The following is an 18,894-nucleotide window of genomic DNA, read 5'->3' as shown; positions in this document are numbered from 1 at the left end:
ACCTCCGGGATGTGGATGTCGCTGACCATCACTTGTGTAGAAGACCCCGACGATACCAGCCTTGGCTAGCACAGCTGTGGTGAACTCTGACCTCTGGGCATGGCAGGAGAGGAGGGGTTCTAAGTGCCACCCCCCACCCCAGACATCACCAACAGTTACCAGGGAAAAGGCCACTCTTCAATGGTATACCCGCCATGAGCGTTTCCCTGCTCCTCCAACCCTTGACTCAGCAGCTGAACCTGTATGAAAATGTTTCTGTCCCTGGGGTCCACAGAAAAATTCCCGGTTTGAAAAGCCACACCATAGGAGTTGTAAGATCATCTTAACTGTTCTTATCTCTTTTTTTCCCTGTAAACTTTAACCTCAATTCATCACTGTATACAAACTGAGCTGGGAGTACAGCCCCAGGGGTCCCGCACTTACCAGTACACACAAGGCCCCACGTTTGACACAACTGAACACCTGCGGAGACTCTGGTGGGGTTTGGGACAGCCCCTCTCTAGCCATGCTCTCCGCTCACCCTGGAGCAGCATAACCACAACTTCTGTTCAGAATGCCCTCCTGGCCCCTCGAGAGGGGGGCAAAGCAGCACCACTGAGAGGGTCCACCAAACACTCAAGGAGGAAACACCTGCTCTACTCGGGAAAACAAGTCCTTAAGGTATTGATAATGATAATAATAATAATAGTAATAATGATAATAGGGGCTGGAGAGATGGCTAAATGGTTAAGAGCACTGACTGCTCTCCTGAGTTCAATTCCCAGCAACCGCATGGTGTGGCTCACAACCATCTGTAATGGGATCTGATGCTCTCCTCTGGTGTGGCTGAAGACGGCGACAATGTACTCATATAAAGAAAAATCTTAGCACAAAACCAACCGGCCCAAGTGGCACAAGCGGTGTAAACATGTGTTTATTGAGAAAGTGCACGTTGCATCTCCACAGGTTCTTCTGAGATGGGACGACTCTCTCCCTCTCTCCCGTGTCCTACAGAAAACTGTGGCAAGCTGGCATCCAGTGCTGGGCCCTACAGGGACTGACACTGGAAATGGCCACAGGGCACTTGTCTGAGGAAACTCTGAGAACCAGAGGTACCCGCCCAAACCCCCTATCCTCACGGCTGTGGCTCCCAGCTACTTTGACCTTTGACCTCCCTGAGGAAGGACCAGAGATCAGAACCTAACTGTGAGCCAAGTTGGTGTTTTCAACCCTCTCCAAGTGCTCATTTCTGAGGGTCAGGCCCACAGGGCTTGCCCAGGGCACCCAAGGTCAGCCCGGCAGCCTTGCTACTGGCCAGCTGTCACCGTAGGAATTCAAGTCCATACAATCATTGCCAGCACCTAGCAATGGGACAGGTCCGACTGGGACTGAGGTAGCCTGGGAGTTGGGGGTGGGGTGGGAGCTGGCCTCAGTGTCCAGCCTCCAAGGGACAACAGAGCAGCAAGGGGCGGAGGGGTTGTAGTCGACAGCCCTGGGGAAGTCCTGCCCTGCAGATGTACAAGGTGGTCTCCAGCTATGGACAGACCGCTAAGAAGGTCTGTGTGGGTCTTGCTGGGAGGAAGAGGGAAGCCAGTCTCAGAGTCAGTTCCCAAGAAGCAATGGGTGTGCGGACATCTTCTGAGGCACCAGTTGACCGTATTTTCCACACCTCCATGTTGGCTGGTCAGCACTAAGGGCCCAGATCCCTTCTATAGTGACTGTTCTGAGCACTGGGAGGCCCATCCAGGGTTCACCTGGCTCAAAGGCCGCAAGTTTCCTAGGTGAAAGGAAGGGGCCAGAGGGCGAAGGGACAGCCAGAGGACACCAATGGACCGCTCCTTGGTGAACACAAGGACAGGAGGCCATAAGGTCCTGGGGCCTTCCATATGAGGACCAGAGGGGACGCTGTACAGCCGGGCCCAGAAAGTCACATGTTTAAAAATGCAAAAGCTGATGGCTCTGAAACTGGACCTTCTGTGGTTACCTTCTGTAAATCTGCCTGGAGGTCCTGCGAGCTGGGGCAAGGCAGGCGGGGGCAAGCCACCAGCTCCATGCCAGCAAACAAAGAGTTGGGGCTCCACGGGAGCGGACTGGAGCTATCCTCTGGGGTGTCTGTGTTCTCCAGCCTCTGCTCAGATTCTGTCCCCTGTTCACTAGAACACACCAACTGGGTTCGGACCTCGCTGGGCTCCTCCAGAGCAGACGGAGGTAAGGTATTGGGGGATGGAGTGGGCACAGGACTCCTGGGTACCACTGTGGCGGAGCTGAGAGGCTGGAGGAAGACCTGGCTCCCAGGGGCAGGCACGGGGCTGGTCAGCAGGTCAGCTGGGCCCACAGGGGCAGCTGCAGAGTTGGGCTGGGCACAGAGCCTTAGGGTAGGGAGCTGTTGTCCACAGGAGGCTTCAAAGTGTCTCAGGATCTGCAGTAAAACAGGAAGGAGTTGGAGGTTCCTGCTTAGTGCTACAAACAGTGAGATACAAGGCTGATTTTTCTTAGTACAGGCAGGTACCCATTGTCATGAAACAAGTCCTACTGAAGAGATGGATGGGCAGTCCCAGCCTCAGAACCTTCCAGGGGACCAAAGAGACCTGATGTATCTGGTTGCTCTGGACACATGTTCCTGTAATGTTACCCTAAGTTTACTGGGTGTTGTGACCACAGGAAAGTTAACAGGTGCTAATAGTATATTGGCCAACCTGGACTAAGAGGCTGTGGCAAATTTAGTAGCAACAGAGAAAACAGGAGACCCTGGTCAGGTGTGTGGCCATGCCTTTAATCCCAGTACTTGGGAGGCAGGCGGGCAGACCTCTGTGAGTCATTGGCCAGCCTGGTCTATCCAGTAAGTCCCAGGCTAGTCAGGGCTACAGAGTGCGACGCTGTCTCAAAATGTAAACAAGCAAACAAACAAACAAACAAACACCAGCTAGGGATGCAACCAAGAAGACAGAAAGGGCACACATGAGGGATCCGGTACATGGATGGGACTCTGGAGATGAGGCAGGTGAACTACCCCAAGGAAGACTTTCTGAAGCAGGGTGAGTGTGTGCAGCACACATGGTGGTGAGCCAGGCACAGGAGTGGGTGTCCAGGTAAGGAAGGAGGCCGAGGCACCCACAGTGCCGGAGTCCAGGGAAGGTGGGCACCAGCCACTACGCAGGGCTGTAGGGATGCACCCACAGGTGCTGGTCGTGGCCAGCTGGGGCCACTCCGAGCACTGAGTGCTGAGACAGTCTGCCACTCCAGGGCCCACTCCCCACCTTGGTGGCTTTGTTGGTCACAGGTCCAGGGCTGCCCGCGCCAAGTTCCTGCAGCTGCTGTCGGCACAGGAGGAGGACGTGCTCCTGAGGCAGGAGGTCAGCACTCCCAAAGGACGCGATGGCACACAGCGCCCTCTGTGGACCAGAAGAATGGGAGAATGGGAGTCAGCTCTCCAGGGCGCCTCATTCAGGGCAGTGAAGGCCACACAGACCTGTGCATGGCCCCGCCCTCTTCTGCTCGGCCTTGGGTGAGGAGGAGATACTAGCTGTGCTGTGCTGCTGACCCCAACCCCCTCTCCAAGTTCCCAGGTGGACCCCATCAGCCAAGGGTGCCCTGCTGTCTTCCTGTCACCCACATAGACCCACGCAGTCCCCATCCCCTCACACAGCTCGCTCACCATCTGCTCGCACTCACTGGTCCCGACCAGTTGGCGCAGGAGCAGCTCCAGCACTGCCTCGCAGTTGAGCAGGCCACACCTGCACAGGCAGAGGACACATGGGAGGGATTAGGGGCAGCCACAGCAAGTTCCCTCCTCCCTGGGGGGCCGGGGCACGCAGGTGGGCAGCCCACTCTTTGATGAAGTGCTGCGTCTCCTCACGGCTCAGGAAGACACGTGGCCCCTGTGTCACAGTCCTCACTAGATTCAGTTCTTGTTGGCAGTCATTTGGGGGCGTGGCCTCAGCCCTGGGAAAAGCACAACAGCAGGGCCAAGTCAGACATCAAGGTCTCAGGGAGATGGGTGGGACAGCACACCTGAGCTCCCACAGTGGGGTAAGGTATGGCGTAGAGGTCAGGGAGCCTGTTGACAGCCCCACTGGGAGAGGTGGCCACCTATTCCACACACCTTTCTGCCAAGTCACCTGGCTCCCGGCTGGTGCCAGAGTGGCTGTCACTGCCAGACCGACTGCCCGAGTCAGAGGCCCTGCTCAGGTTGCTGGTGCAGGAGGAATTCTGGGAACTAGGACTGCTGTCCAGCTCATCCCAGCCGCCCCCAGCCTGCCCGGGCTGGTGTCTCACAGCTGAAAGAGACCAGAATGGCAGTTAAGGCCCAGGGCTTTCCACAGACCTCACGCCATCTTCTTAGGGACTCTGGGCTAGGAGGAGACAAGGGGTCGTGTCCTGAGCTCAGGTGTGCTGTCCCAGAGCTCCAGAAACTCCAAGCAAATAAAATGGGGGAGTGCTTCCTGCCTCCTGCCCTTGTGCCGCTCCTGCCTAGGCATGAAGGAACCGTCTGGACCCCTAAGGGTGGCAACCCTTGCCTCCATACCTCTGGCCCCCAGGATGGCTCCAGGGAGTAGATTCCCAGGGTTGGGATGTGTGTGGCTAGCTGAAGGTGTCACTGCAGGCTGGTAGGAATCACCATATGGCAAGGGTCCCTTGGTACAAGGATTATCAGGTCCAGGACGCACAGCATTAGCCACTACCTCTGCGGCCCTCTGGATGGTGGAGAGGAAGGTTTCACCTGCGGAGCCTGTAACAGAGGAGGCGGCATCAACACCCCAGGCCCCGCCCCTACCTCTGCCCACATTCCCCAGGATAGGGCCAGGGCGACTGTCTGCTCAGAGCTATGGAGGTAAAGACACCCGACACACACTACAAGTACAGTGGAGCAGCTGCACTGTGGTCTGGACACTTAGCTTACAGCAAGCAGTTCTGGCAAGGGATGTTCTATGGGGATTGCCCTGGGTAGTGGAAATGTCCTTGTCCCTTCACTCAAGGGGTGCAGACATGCAGACAAGGATGGTCAGGGGCGCACCCTTGCCTATGAGGTCCCTGAAGAAAGAACTTCCAAGTTAAAGCACCAGGCAGAGGCCCCCCAGCAGCGGAAGGGCCCGTCTGCAGCAGCGTCGAGCACATAGCTGGACACAGCCTAGCATCCTGCCCCAAGGACAGCTCTGTTCTGTGCTGTTGTATAGACCCTCAACAAACAAGTGTCAAGTGTCTGGTGAACAGGACCCCCCTCCCCCCTTCCTGCACTGTTACCACCTGTGCAGATGACCCTCTAGGGTCCTGTCACGGCTTGGAGCCTTGTCCCTCAAGCAGCACAAAGGCCAACGCAGTCAACTGACTTAAGTCTAGCTTCTCCTTCCTGTCCTTCAGGTAGACCTGGCCACTGCTGCCATACCTTCCTCTCAGCTTGGCAGAGGAAACAGCACAGGGGGCACAGGCAGGAAGGGACGAGTCCACTGGGGTATACTTGGAGGACAGCTAATGTCGATGCCAGTGAGGTCTGGCCCTGACCTCTACATGAATAGAATAAATTCCTTTTTTCTTTTTGGTCTTTGAGATAGGGTTTGTGGGGTGTGTGTGTGTTAGGGTTTTTGGGGTGTGTGTGTGTGTGTGTGTAGCCCTGGTCATCCTGAACCAGGCTGGCCTCAAATTCACAGATCTGTCTGCCTCTGCCTTCCGAGTGCTGGGATTAAATTTGTACACCCCCCCCACCCCAGCCTGATCCCCTCATCTCTCTACCCCAGACCTGTGTACCTTACCTGTCCGGCCGCTCTCCTTCGTGTAGCCGAAGCCTTGCAGGGCACTAAGAGGTCTGGCCTGAGCGCCCATGCCTAAAAGACACTGGCCTCAGCATGGGCCTTCCCCAGCCCTGCCCACATGCACAGAGACATCGAGGACACCTCGGGGGTGACCTCCGATGACGGCTGGAGGTGGTCCCCAGTAGCATACCTGCAGGAGGCGGGATCTGAGGTGGCTGCGATGGAGGCTGTGGCACGGTGTCTGAGAACAGGGTGCTACCCAGGTCCTAAAGGAAGACATGGATGCTGAGTCCCACCGAGCCTGCTACTCTGCCCATCCCCACTAGCTCCGCTCTTGAGCTGCCCTACCAAGCACGGCAGGGGGGGGGGGGCAGGGGGGGCGGGGGAGGGTTGTGGCTCGGCAGGGAGGAGTGAGCTGGGTCCCATGCAGCAGGAAAACAGCAAGCCCCTCATAGACACTCTGTCACCCTGGACTCTACGCAGTGACCCTGCTTGGGGCTCACCTGGGCAGCTGCCCGCACCTTCTGGTACAAGCTATTTCCGTGAAGAGGATCTGGAGGCCCTGAGAAAGCTGCAGGGCGGAAGGCAGACGGGACAGGCTGAGCCTGGGCACTCTTTGCTACCCACAGAGCAGGCCAACCCTCCCAGAAGGTACATCCCCCATCCCCCTCCTCAGGGGGTGGGGTGGGGTGGGGATATAGCATTTAACACTCTCCCTTGACCACCTGAGGTAGCAAATCTACCATCTACCTCTATGATGTTGACCGTGTCTGCTGGAGACAGACCTCCCACCTCCCACACACGCTGAAGTTATGCCTACCTAACTGCTTCCTTGGGTCCATGCTCTTCCACCCACCTGCAACACGGCCCTTCGCAGTTTCTCAGGGCCTAGCTGGCTGACCTGAGGTCTCTGTCAGGACCTTTTACGTATTGTTTTGCCCCTGATCCACAGGCTGATTCAGCCTGAGCTAAAACTCCTCTGCTAAAAAAAAAGGTTCCCTCATGGAAAATAAGGTTTTTTCACACCACATTAAGCCACCCCAAAGCTTTCCTTGGCTCAGGGCCTTTGCACATGCTGGCGTATAGCGCGCGCGCGCACACACACACACCTATACATGCCAGCTCTGCCTCATCCTTTCAGGGCTAAGAGCCATTCCTCAGAGAATCCTTAGTGGGTACCTCCAGCACTGGCACCTTTTCCATTTACAAGCTCAGAGCAGTCAGGACCCCAAGAGTAGCACCCAAGGGTTTTGTAAACCCACGCCCACCCCCTGCTTTCCCTGGGCACACTTGTGTCTTTCCACACCCAGCCCCACCCGCTGCTTTCCCTGGGCACACCTGTGTCTTTCCACACCCAGCCCCACCCCCTGCTTTCCCTGGGCACACCTGTGTCTTTCCACACCCAGCCCCACCTCCTGCTTTCCCTGGGCACACCTGTGTCTTTCCACACCCAGCCCCACCCCCTGCTTTCCCTGGGCACACCTGTGTCTTTCCACACCGAGCCCCACCCCCTGCTTTCCCTGGGCACACCTGTGTCTTTCCACACCCAGCCCCACCCCCTGCTTTCCCTGGGCACACCTGTGTCTTTCCACACCCAGCCCCACCCGCTGCTTTCCCTGGGCACACCTGTGTCTTTCCACACCCAGCCCCACCCCCTGCTTTCCCTGGGCACACCTGTGTCTTTCCACACCCAGCCCCACCCCCTGCTTTCCCTGGGCACACCTGTGTCTTTCCACACCCAGCCCCACCTCCTGCTTTCCCTGGGCACACCTGTGTCTTTCCACACCCAGCCCCACCCCCTGCTTTCCCTGGGCACACCTGTGTCTTTCCACACCCAGCCCCACCCGCTGCTTTCCCTGGGCACACCTGTGTCTTTCCACACCCAGCCCCACCCGCTGCTTTCCCTGGGCACACCTGTGTCTTTCCACACCCAGCCCCACCTCCTGCTTTCCCTGGGCACACCTGTGTCTTTCCACACCCAGCCCCACCCCCTGCTTTCCCTGGGCACACCTGTGTCTTTCCACACCCAGCCCCACCCCCTGCTTTCCCTGGGCACACCTGTGTCTTTCCACACCCAGCCCCACCCCCTGCTTTCCCTGGGCACACCTGTGTCTTTCCACACCCAGCCCCACCCCCTGCTTTCCCTGGGCACACCTGTGTCTTTCCACACCCAGCCCCACCCCCTGCTTTCCCTGGGCACACCTGTGTCTTTCCACACCCAGCCCCACCTCCTGCTTTCCCTGGGCACACCTGTGTCTTTCCACACCCAGCCCCACCCCCTGCTTTCCCTGGGCACACCTGTGTCTTTCCACACCCAGCCCCACCTCCTGCTTTCCCTGGGCACACCTGTGTCTTTCCACACCCAGCCCCACCCCCTGCTTTCCCTGGGCACACCTGTGTCTTTCCACACCCAGCCCCACCCCCTGCTTTCCCTGGGCACACCTGTGTCTTTCCACACCCAGCCCCACCCCCTGCTTTCCCTGGGCACACCTGTGTCTTTCCACACCCAGCCCCACCCCCTGCTTTCCCTGGGCACACCTGTGTCTTTCCACACCCAGCCCCACCCGCTGCTTTCCCTGGGCACACCTGTGTCTTTCCACACCCAGCCCCACCCGCTGCTTTCCCTGGGCAGACCTGTGTCTTTCCACACCCAGCCCCACCCCCTGCTTTCCCTGGGCACACCTGTGTCTTTCCACACCCAGCCCCACCCGCTGCTTTCCCTGGGCACACCTGTGTCTTTCCACACCCAGCCCCACCCGCTGCTTTCCCTGGGCACACCTGTGTCTTTCCACACCCAGCCCCACCCCCTGCTTTCCCTGGGCACACCTGTGTCTTTCCACACCCAGCCCCACCCCCTGCTTTCCCTGGGCACACCTGTGTCTTTCCACACCCAGCCCCACCCCCTGCTTTCCCTGGGCACACCTGTGTCTTTCCACACCCAGCCCCACCCGCTGCTTTCCCTGGGCACACCTGTGTCTTTCCACACCCAGCCCCACCCGCTGCTTTCCCTGGGCACACCTGTGTCTTTCCACACCGAGCCCCACCCGCTGCTTTCCCTGGGCAGACCTGTGTCTTTCCATACCCGTGGCTTCTTGGATGAGAGCAGAGTTTCTCCTGAGGATGAGGAGGAAGGAGGAAGAGCCATGACCACACAGGTAAAGCAGAATCTTCAGCACCTGAGGAAGAGTCACAGAGTCACCGGGCGCAGTGGCTGCGGGGCTGGTGGTGGCTGCGGGGTGGCAGTGGCTGCAGGGATGAGAGTGGCTGCGGGGCCGGCAGTTGCTGTGGTGCAGCTAGGTGCCCCTCCCCCATGACCTGGCCGCAGGAACTGAGGCCTCACCTTCTGCCTGCCATCCAGAGACTCACCTTGAGCTTCACATGGCCGGAGCTGCTGTCCAGACGGTTCAGGAGGTACTCCAGCAGGCACTGGCTGCTGCCTAGTGACTCGTGGGAAATCTCTGAGAGTCATTTGGGTTAGGGAAGCAGGTTGACACAGGCCATACCAGGAAGGATCTACTGGCTGAGACAGACTTGCCCTCCTGTGACCGAGGGCCTTCTCAGGTCTCACTCTATGAAGACCACTCCCACAGGCTTTGGTTTAACCAGCACTGGAACTTTTAGGGTGTCCCGGTCTCTATACTATTGGTATTGCAGTTCTTGGTGTTTCCCCCAAACCCTACTGCCACACACATCTGGATGCTAGGAAAAAGAACTTGTCTGTGAGCTGGGCGGTGGTGGCGCACGCCTTTAATCCCAGCACTTGGGAGGCAGAGGCAGGCGGATTTCTGAGTTCGAGGCCAGTCTGGTCAACAAAGTGAGTTCCAGGACAGCCAGGGCTACACAGAGAAACCCTGTCTCGAAAATCCAAAAATAGAAGTTGTCGGTGCTCCTGGAATAGCAGAAGACCCCACCCTTGTGCAGTATCCCTTCCTGCTATGTCAGGATCCCCTCCGTACTAAACACTAAGCCCGCCAATGGGAACGGTACAGAAGGATACTGGCGATCTCTTCAAACAGGTAGCCTGGACATGGGATGCTATCATCTGAGGTCCCCTTCAACAGAATGGGGAGCTGAAGGGGAATAAAGGCCATGGTGAGCTGCCAGCTTAGACAGGCTAGGTCCCAGCCACTGAAGGGAATGGAAGCAAGCCTCATGCTGACTGGGGCTAAAACTGCCCAGGAGAGAGTCTGGGCATGGCCACAGTCAACCTAAGAGCCACAAAGTAGAGCTGCAAACAGGCTCTGCTCTGGCATGGAGGAGTGACCCGGGAATGAGGAAAATGAACAAAGGTTCTCTAACGAGGTCAAGATGAGGTTCAGCCCCTGCCTCCTACACTAAGTAACGGCAACAGAAAGAATCTCAGGGCTTTCTGTGTATTGGATGGGTGAGACTCCTGGGTACAGACCCAAAGAGTGGGAACCGCTCAGCTTGGGGACTTTAAGGTTCCTTGAAGATGGCGAACTTCCATCTTACCGAGTCATGAATCAGCTTGGTTGTGCTTGCTTACTTACTTCCTTGCGTGTCACTGCAAGCCTATGGTGTTTACTTGGTTGAAATCTGGGAACACCCTATCTCATCCATCAGTACCTGGACGAGAGGGCGAGGTTTAGGAACTTTTAAGACAAGTATGTCTTCACCGTGCTATTTGTCTACAGTGCCTTCAAGGGGATCTGTAGGGAGGGAGCTGCACAGTTCAGTACTTGAGATCTTGTCCCAGACTTGAGTGATCTGATCTCTCGTAAGCAGGGATTCTTAAAAGCCTAAGAAGGGTCCCTGGGGCCACTCAGTGTCCACAAGATCCAGTCAGAAAGCTCAAGGCAATCAATTTATTGCAGTCAACAGCTGGCAGCAGGCTCCGCCCTCGCCACCCCGTGGCTATGGCCTTCCAGATGCCCCCTGTCCCCCGGAGATGTACGAGTTTCCAGGATCTTCTGAAATGAAGCCTGGGGAGAGCCGATGGGCCCCGCTGGAGATCGCCCGCCGCCCTTGGGGTTAACCTTCTGCTATCACGGCAGGCACACTCATTCTCGGCAGCTGCTGGACAGTCTGTCCCCGCTAATCTAGCGAGGTCCCCGGGCGCCGGGGGTCAGCACACCCGGTGAGTTTTACTCACCCTATGCAAGAAGCTCAAGCGGTCCCGCAGCGGCGGCACAGCTGCCATGGTCCAGGTAACCTCCCAACCTGCCCCGCTTCCGCCAGGCTTCGATCCTCCAATCGTCGCGCTCCTCTCGCTCCCCCGACCAATGGCTCGTAAGGGGCGGACATGAAGGCGGGAACATCTGCGCCTCAGCCAGTCCAAAGTCTCAAGAAGAGACGGACAAGGACGGAGACCAATTACAGAAGCACAGGACTGCGAATCTGACCAACCAGAAAACAGGATAGGCGGAGAGTCCGGATGTTCACGCGTTCGACTCCGGAAGAGGCAGGGCCCGAGATGGCGGCGCCCTGGAGGGCATGAAAGGACCGCTCATGTCTGTGAACGGAACGGTGTGGGGGCGTGTGCGGAGCCGTCTCCGAGCCTTCCCCGAGCATCTGGCGGCCTGTGGAGCTGAGGTAAGGAGCGAACGGAGCGGAAGCGGGATGGGTGGCGACTTGGGTCAGGTCCCTGTACGGTCCCGTCTTCCCTCAGGCCTCGGCGTATGGCAAGTGCGTGCAGCAGGCGTCCACCGCCCCAGGAGGCCGCCTGAGTAAGGACCTCTGCGTTCGCGAGTTCGAGGCCCTACGGAGCTGCTTCGCCGCCGCGGTAGGTGGGCGTGTCCCCGCTACGTCATCCTTGTCTGGCGTCCTCTTTTCTGCCAAGCAACTCCAGTGACAGGGGGACAGGGCCTCCAGTTAGCTGTTGGCGTCTTGCCGAAGGGCAACCCGATGAGACCGACCCCAGCTCCACTTGGTTTCTCCCAGCAATTCCTGCTAGATGCCAGGGCAGTGTCCTGCTAGGCACCCACCCTTGACGCTCCCTGTCCCCGAGGAGTAAAGTGCAGGGTCTGCAGCAGGTTCTCCCTGCAGCACGGAAGCGATGCTGAGAGCCACTTGGGTTCTTGATCCTGGCCTTCTTGCCCATGACCCCTCCACTAGAGCTAGGGTCGGTGGTTCAGAACCCAGGGCGACAGACACACTGCACTGGTTTCCCCGCAGAGGCTGTTCAGTCATCAGGTGTTGCGCTTTTCTTGTTTCTTCTAACTTGACCCCTGCCTTGTGGCTGCCTCCCAACCCTGTGCCCCTCCCTGAGCGGGAAGGCGACCACACAAGCCTTTATTTACTCTTGTGGTTGGTGGCCAGCAGCTGTCATTGAAACCCTAGGCACACTCCTAATGGTCACAGTTTCTGCTGTCCCTGCCACCCTCTCTGTGGCCGACCAGAATTGTGTGACTCCATCTGCTGCTTAGCCTGGAGCAGGTAAAGGCATCCCGCTGTGCTACCTCATCCATCCCCGCCCAGCTCATAACGGAACCTCTCAGTCACAGGGGCCAGGCGTCCTCCGTAGGTGAGCCCAGGCTGGGACCCCCAGAGACACACTAGCACCTCAGTTCTTTAGCGTGGTTGGGAGAAGGTGGCATTTGATGTGGTAGATGTCTTGCTTTAAGCCATATCTAAACAAATGCTTTCTCTTCCAGGCCAAGAAGACCATGATGGGAGGCTCCTAGGAAGAGTGGTGGGCACGGGGACCCTGTCCTGACAGCACGCATGTGGGCAGCAGAGTTCCTGCTGTGTAATGGTTCCTCCCACCCTGAACCATGGGCAGGCAGGGCAGGGCTATTTCCCGGCAGTGTGTATATGAGGATCTGGATTTGGTTGAGATGTAACATGAAGATGATTTAATTTTGTACAGTTTCAGACTTTTATATATAAAGCATGGTATAAGGAACTGGTCTCTCCCAAGAACAATGTATTCAGAGGACACCTGCGCCCCCACCCCACAAAGGTGGCAGCTCTCAGCTGGGTGTGGTGGTGTACACCATTAATCCCAGCACTCAGCAGGCAGAGACAGGTGGAGCTCTTATGAGTTTGAGGCCAGACTGGTCTACAAAGCAAGTTTAGGACAGCCAGGGCTTGTTACACAGAGAGAACCATCTCAAAATAAACAAATTAAAACGACAAACAACAACAAAATCAACCAAAACCCTGTTCTCGCCTTGGGCTGGAAAGATTGTTCAACAGTTAAAATCTCATGCTACTCTTTTAGTTCAGTTGCTGGCACCAACATGGCACCTCACAACTGTCTTTACCTCCAGTTCCAGGGGATCCAGCACCCCCTTCTGGCCTCTGCAGGAACCAGGCAAACATGTGGTACACAGACATACAGGCAAAACGTACATCTAATCTTAAAACAAAAACCCCTACTATTCTCATCAAAAGTGTTTAGTCTAAGTCTGGCTCATCGCGCCCCTGGCCTGACAGCTTAGAGTAAGGCACGCCAGAGGTAACCATGGCAGCAGCATAAGGGAGCAAGCCTACGCAGTGAGAAGTGCCCTGTGGATGCTGCTCAGGAACTGGGCAGAGGCTTTTCTAGACAAAAGCCAACAAGGACGTTATCTTTGGACCTTCAGTGGGGGGACAGCCATCCCTGCAGCCTGTTATGGACAATAGCTCCCAGCCTTCATTCTTTCTTCCCCTTCACACAGTGGGCTTGAAACAAGTTCAGAGTGCAGAAGGATTCTGTGTGTGAGTGCCACCTGCTGGGAAACATGGGAACTACTCAGTCCCGTTTCTTAGGTGTGGAGGTCACGCTTGTCCTTGACAGTTTGTACCTGCCTCAGAACCCTGGATCCCAGGAACAGGGCTAGGGCCAGGGACTGTCAAGCCCTACACGCCAGGCCCCAATCTCTGCCTCCATGTGGCACCTAACTGCTACTTCTGGAACCAGCCTGCCCATGTGGGGAAACCCAGGTTTTTTAGTTTAAGATTTATTTATTCAATGTGTACAGGTCTTGTGGCTGCGTGCATGTAAGTACACTGGTGGGCAGGAGGGCACAAAGGTGTTGGGACCCCTGGAACTGGAACAGATCATTGTGAGCTGTCATGTGGATGCTGGGAAGTCAAACCTGGGTCCTCCTTTAAGAGCAACAAGTGCTTTCAAATGTTAGGCCATCTCTTCAGCTTCTAGAAAACCCATGTTTGATAGATTCTTGAGTCCATCTCAAGACACGACTTCTTGGCTCTTACTACGACCCAGAGCAGCTAGATTCTGTCTCCGTGGACAGGGTGGTGCTGGGTCTTAACAGACCTGATGTTGGTCTGATTGCCCAGGGATTGCAGATTGTTCTCCACAGGTCAGAAACATTCTTTTCTCCATGTTCTCAAGAGCTTACAGCCCAAGGCCAGCCTCCTCAGACTGACTTCCCAACCTGCCAAGTGTCATCTTCAAGTTCTCTTGAAAGCTCATTGACTGTAGCTTCTTGTATCTTCTCCCTGAAGACTCCCAACTTTGGGCCCCACTGAACTCAGGCTCCCTCAAATCTGTGTGGCAAAAAGTTCTCTCCATTTTCCACCGTAACCCCGAAGAAGCAGACAGGTCACGGCCCTGAGTAGCCCTGGCCTACAGACAGCTCAGCTCTTAGGGCTCCAGGGCCCACGCCTTCCAGCTCTGTCATGATGTGAATATTAGATTCTCATACACACGGACCTTATCCCATGGACTAATGTTCGTGAAGCCTTGGTCCCCGGCTAGTGATTCTATTTTGGAAGGTCCTAGAAACTTCAGGAAGTAGGTCGCTGTAGGCATGCTTTTGAACATTGTCCAACGGGACATGGAAACCCTCTACCACATGCTTGTGCTGCAGTCCTGGCTGGGCTGCTCACATGGGCCAGGCAACCCTGGTACTGAAGCTGAGCAGAAGAAAGGACATTGTCCTCAAGTACTCTGGCCACAGTTGTGCACGCTCCTTAAGCCTTTGTGCCTGCACGAGTCTCCGGCCTCCAAACTGGGAATGCATTCACTGGCTACAATAGAGACAGCTTCCAAGGCTGTATCAGCCACATAGCACTGACGCTGCTCAAGCATGCAGTCAGTCAGTTGGGGCTGTTGTAGCAGAGTATTGAGATCAGGGGATTTATAAAGAATGCAAATTTATTCCTCACAGCCTGGAAGCCCAGAGTTACCAGTCAAGTTCTAGTATTGTGAAGCCCTCCTGCTGAATCTTCACTGGACACATGTTGCCTTGGTGGACCACCTTTTTTTTCTAAGCAATTAAAACTCCCTCCTGGTTCTGCTACTTGGAACCCTGCATCTTAGACCACACTGAAGCACAGCAAATGTCTCTGCCTCGGGTGAAATCTGGTTTGTTCTGTTTTTTTTTTTTTTTTTAAAGATTTATTTATTTATTATATGTAAGTACAGTGTAGATGTCTTCAGACACTCCAGAAGAGGGAGTCAGATCTCGTTCCAGATGGTTGTGAGCCACCATGTGGTTGCTGGGATTTGAACTCCGGACCTTCGGAAGAGCAATCGGGTGCTCTTACCCACTGGGCCATCTCACCAGCCCTTGTTCTGGTTTTGATCCACAGTTTCTCTGTGCGGCCTTAGTTGTCCTGGAACTCGCTATGCAGGCCAGGCTGGTATCAAACTCGGAGAGATCCATGCACCCATGCCTCTGCCTCCCGAGTGCTGGGATTAGAGGTATGCGCCATCCCTACACCAGTTCTGTTCTCTGGAGAGCTTGAGCTTTACTCTGTGCGCTGCTCTGTTGCTCCGGAACAGAAGCATACTGTTCTACAGCAGCAGCATCTGTGGGCAGGCATCACATTCCAGTAGCCTGCCTGTACCAGGTACCTACTAGACCCAGTGCCCACTAGAGCTAGTAGCGGAACTGGCAGGCTGCTGACCCGGAGGGGGGGGCACTGTCTACCTCAGCATTTTTATAGTTTACCAGCAACTCCCCCACCCCTAATCTGTAGGTTTGTGGGTTTTTTTTTTTTTTTTTTGGGGGGGGAGGGCTATGTGTGGTTCAAGACAGGGTTTCTCTGTGTAGCCCTGGCCTTGAACTCAGAAATCCACCTGTCTCTGTCTCTCAAGTGCTGGGGTTAAAGGCATGCACCACCACCACCCAGCTAGGTTTGTGTTTTCTAAGATAAGAAATGCCCTCCCTCACCTGAAGGCTGACAGCAGGGTTGGAGGGGAGAGCTAGGAGGAAGAGCTGAGGACAAGGACAGCCCTGCCTACCTCTAAAACAGATCCTCAGAGACCAGGGAGAGTAGAATGACCTCAGGACTATCAAGCTACGAGGAAGCCCCAGTCCCAGCAAGGCTACAAGAGCTCCAATCTGAGGGCAAGGCCAGATGGCGTCTTTCCACCAGATATTTCTTGTTTTAGTCAGAAAGGATGGGAGGAAGCCTGACGCCCTCTTCTCACATCCAAGGGCACTGCATGCATCTGGTGCAGAGACAGGTAAACATTAGTACATATACATGAGCCTAAATTTTAATTGTAATAAATATATTTCAAGAGGTGCAGAACATGCACACTAACTAGGGTGTGGCCTGGTCCAAACAGGACCCCACTGAGGCTCCTGGTCCTTCAGGCCCTTCATTCCAGGGCTTGGGGACAAACCAGGTTCTTATCCCTCAATCTCCTTACTGGGCAAAGGAGTGACAAAACATAACAGTGTTCTCTGCTCAAAGACAACAGGGGCAAGCCCTGGCAGCAGTACTGGCTGACAAAGGGCAGCTCGACTGGGTCTGAGGCCACACAGATACAGAACAGCAAATGAGACATCCCAGGGCTTGCTGGTGGCAAGCCTGAGCTCACTGTTCAACCTCCTTCCCTACAACAGGGATCAGCATGGGAACCTGTTGGTCTCCCAGCTGCACTCGGCTAGGGCGCATGTCCCTGTGACCTCCAGCCTGTTTGGTGTCCAGGACCCTGAATGTGTTTTCCTCAGGTAAACCAACTCGACTCGAGACTTGTCAGTGGCATTTTATTTTTTGTTTCATAATCAGCCTTCAGAAGAATGTGGGTGATAAAAACCAGGGGAGCTGTGTGCCTCCTTCCCCAGCCCAAGTCAAGTCATACCTACCGCCCCCCCCACGCCCCCCCAGGGCAGACAGACATGCCTGTTGCAGGTTTCCCACCCTATGGAGTCAGTGAAATCTGGCTGTCACAGGTTGCAAGTTAGAGGAAGACTGGCAACTTCAAAGTTGCCTGCCATGCTGTCAGCACTGCTTCTGGCCAGACCGTGAGTCTGAACAGACAAGCGTCGGAGCTGAACCTTAGCACTGTCTTTCCTGGGCTGCCTCAAAAACCAAACCATACTCGGGCTAGTGAGTGCTTTGGTGTAGCCTTGGAGCAAGTGATGTCTGGGGTGGGGTGGCAGGTTAGACTTTCACAACTCATCATGAGGGACTTAGATACTGATCCCTGGGAACATAAGAATGTGGCCTCCAATCAGGGTGGCACCAGAGAACACCAGCTGCCATCCAATGTCTAGCGGCAGCCTTTCCCTGACCAGGCTCTCAGGCTTCCTCCATATCTCCAGACAACTGTTTAATCTGTCGGCTATGTACCACCTGCAATGCAGCCCCTGCAGCCTGGCGGAGCTGGGTGTCCAGAGCACTGCGGAGGTCGTTCACCTGAACATTAGGGAGGGAGTTAAAGCTAATGATGACGCCATCCTTTGGAGCCAGCTCCTGCTCTGGATGAGAGGCAAGATCCCGCCGTCTCCTCCGCAGGTCAGAGCCAGCCTGCACTTTTAGGTCTCGGTTGGGTTTGGCATTCTCTGGCTTCTGACCCGCAGGCACAGCTAGTTTGGGCCCAGAGTTAGGGTCTGGTCTCTGCTTTGCCTCCTGGATGGCAGCACCCCCTTTTCCTCTGTGCTGCTCTTCAGGAGGTATGTGAACCCCTCGGGGGGCCTCACTTCTCACCTCTGGGTGAGAACCCTGACCTGTGTCAAAGATGGCCTGGGATTCTGGATGAAACTTGGCTTGGGCCTGAACTGGGGCCTTGGTGGGTCCCGACTGCCTGGATTTTGTGTTCTTAGCTTCTGCTCCTACCAAGGGCTGGACAGCCTCTTTCTGAGTATCAGCACCAGGGGCCATTGCTTCCTTTCCAGTTTCTTTCCTTTCTTCGGAGCCTTCACCAAAGACATCTTGGCGCTGCCCGGCAACTGCCTTGGCAACCTGCTTCTCTGGACTCTCGGGTACCTCAGCAGGGGCTGCCTTGTGCACTGCTCCCACGTTCCCTGGGACCAGCTCCTTCCCAGCTCCAGCCGCCTTGAGGGCAGCACCTTTCGGGTCTTCTCTCAGCTCAGTCGGGGCCCCCTGGGGCTCTGTGTCAGAGCCACCAGCAGGAAGGTCAGCAGGGTCTCTGCCTGGCAGCACCTTGACTTCCCCTGGGGGGTGCTGGCCCATGTCTTGGGATGGAGCGGGGTGACCCCTAGGAGCTCCAAGCACAGGTTGCAAAGGCTGTGAAGGGTCATCTCCCAGTGTCTCCCCAGCGTGCTCAGCCTCCTCCTCCTGTCCTTGGAGTACAGCCACCCCAGGCTCTGGCTGCACGTCTGCTGTGAAGGAAGGTGAGCATTGGTTTAGCCAAAGAAATGGACACAAGTTGCTAATGCACTGACTAAAAAGAAACTTTCAAGCAGTTAAGACTCACTAAGAGCTGGGAGATGACTCAACATGTGTGAATGCCTGCTGTTCTTGGAGAAGACCAAAGCTACTTTCCCAGCACTAATCCAGGCAGCTCACACCAGTCTGTAACTAGAGATCTAGGGGACCTGACATCCTCTACTAGCCACCACAATACAGACACACATAAGCACACATGTAGTAAAAGTAAATAGAAAAAGGATCATCAAGACTGAAACCTCCTCCTTCACACTCCAGGCTCTGAGCCTCAAAGGTAGCCCCAGACCTGGCTGTCCAGCTGCCTGCTCCCCTGGGCTGGGTCCTACCTACCAGGCTTAGGCTTGTCTTCCTCACCCTCCTGTCGCTGCTGCCGGATCTCCTTGTGCTGCTCCTCAATCACTGCGAGCAGCTTTTCCTGCTGGTCCAGGAGGCGCTTCTGCTGCACCTGCTGTTCTTGGATCACCTGTAGCAGCACGGCATGGTCCAGCATCTCTGCCCTCCCAGCTTCTGGTGGGGACACAACACACAAAGTCAGATGCACTCCAGACACCGGTGGGACTGCTGGCCTTTCAGTGCTGACAGTGACCCATGGGGAGTCGGTCCTGCCATG

At 55.9% G+C, this 18,894-nt stretch overlaps 3 protein-coding genes across 15 annotated transcripts in view; 1 reads left to right on the top strand and 2 right to left on the bottom strand.

Moving 5' to 3' along the window:
• Positions 1–883: 883 nt before the first annotated feature.
• Positions 884–10,914, bottom strand: Tepsin (TEPSIN adaptor related protein complex 4 accessory protein). Of its 3 annotated transcripts, none has more exons than XM_085829369.1 (13): positions 10,840–10,914; positions 9,724–9,796; positions 9,093–9,184; positions 8,793–8,902; positions 6,230–6,297; positions 5,917–5,992; positions 5,727–5,798; positions 4,505–4,708; positions 4,082–4,256; positions 3,808–3,921; positions 3,635–3,713; positions 3,237–3,371; positions 884–2,398 (listed from the first exon to the last, which is right to left on the bottom strand). In XM_085829369.1, exons 4-13 carry the CDS (start codon positions 8,869–8,871, stop codon positions 1,907–1,909), a joined length of 1,494 nt encoding a protein of 497 aa, XP_085685495.1. In that variant the 5' UTR covers positions 8,872–8,902; positions 9,093–9,184; positions 9,724–9,796; positions 10,840–10,914; the 3' UTR covers positions 884–1,906. The 3 variants fall into 3 exon arrangements, with proteins under 3 accessions (XP_085685495.1, XP_021031962.1, XP_029340066.1); XM_021176303.2 differs by having other exon boundaries at positions 8,809–8,902; positions 10,840–10,912; XM_029484206.1 differs by lacking the exon at positions 5,727–5,798 and having other exon boundaries at positions 8,809–8,902; positions 10,840–10,912.
• Positions 10,915–11,126: 212 nt separating this feature from the next.
• On the top strand, positions 11,127–12,550 carry Ndufaf8 (NADH:ubiquinone oxidoreductase complex assembly factor 8). Its single transcript, XM_021177917.3, has 3 exons — positions 11,127–11,279; positions 11,356–11,469; positions 12,341–12,550. The coding sequence occupies exons 1-3, from the start codon at positions 11,181–11,183 to the stop codon at positions 12,368–12,370; spliced, it is 243 nt and encodes an 80-aa protein (XP_021033576.1). The 5' UTR covers positions 11,127–11,180; the 3' UTR covers positions 12,371–12,550.
• Positions 12,551–16,625: 4,075 nt separating this feature from the next.
• Slc38a10 (solute carrier family 38 member 10) overlaps positions 16,626–18,894 on the bottom strand; it is a 47,213-nt gene continuing 44,944 nt past the window's right edge. For 3 of the 11 annotated variants that reach the window (XM_029483444.2, XM_021175464.3, XM_021175470.3), the window contains 2 exons: positions 18,615–18,791; positions 16,626–18,217 (listed from right to left, as the gene is read on the bottom strand). In XM_029483444.2, the coding sequence (XP_029339304.1) occupies positions 17,175–18,217; positions 18,615–18,791 (1,220 nt within the window). In that variant the 3' untranslated portion in view covers positions 16,626–17,174. The remainder of the gene's footprint in view (positions 18,218–18,614; positions 18,792–18,894) is intronic. The other 8 variants (XM_029483445.2, XM_021175465.3, XM_085829366.1 and 5 more) reach the window with 3 other exon arrangements.

The sequence above is a fragment of the Mus caroli genome, unplaced genomic scaffold (genome assembly GCF_978045245.1).
Source record: "Mus caroli unplaced genomic scaffold, Mus_caroli_1 scaffold_13, whole genome shotgun sequence".
Lineage (NCBI taxonomy): Eukaryota > Metazoa > Chordata > Mammalia > Rodentia > Muridae > Mus > Mus caroli.
The sequence above is the reverse complement of the archived record's forward strand: the minus strand, read 5'-3'. Positions and strand labels throughout refer to the sequence as shown.

Bases quoted from the DNA above. Each gene is read 5' to 3' on its own strand.
- Tepsin (XM_021176303.2), bottom strand. From the start codon at position 10,887: ATGGCAGCTGTGCCGCCGCTGCGGGACCGCTTGAGCTTCTTGCATAGG. The intron at 5,799-5,916 runs GTATGCTACTGG...AGTGTCTTTTAG, and splicing joins TCAGATCCCGCCTCCTGCAG to GCATGGGCGCTCAGGCCAGA. The intron at 4,257-4,504 runs GTATGGAGGCAA...GGTCTCTTTCAG, and splicing joins AGCCATCCTGGGGGCCAGAG to CTGTGAGACACCAGCCCGGG.
- Ndufaf8 (XM_021177917.3), top strand. From the start codon at position 11,181: ATGAAAGGACCGCTCATGTCTGTGAACGGAACGGTGTGGGGGCGTGTG. The intron at 11,280-11,355 runs GTAAGGAGCGAA...GTCTTCCCTCAG, and splicing joins TGGCGGCCTGTGGAGCTGAG to GCCTCGGCGTATGGCAAGTG. The intron at 11,470-12,340 runs GTAGGTGGGCGT...TTTCTCTTCCAG, and splicing joins GGAGCTGCTTCGCCGCCGCG to GCCAAGAAGACCATGATGGG.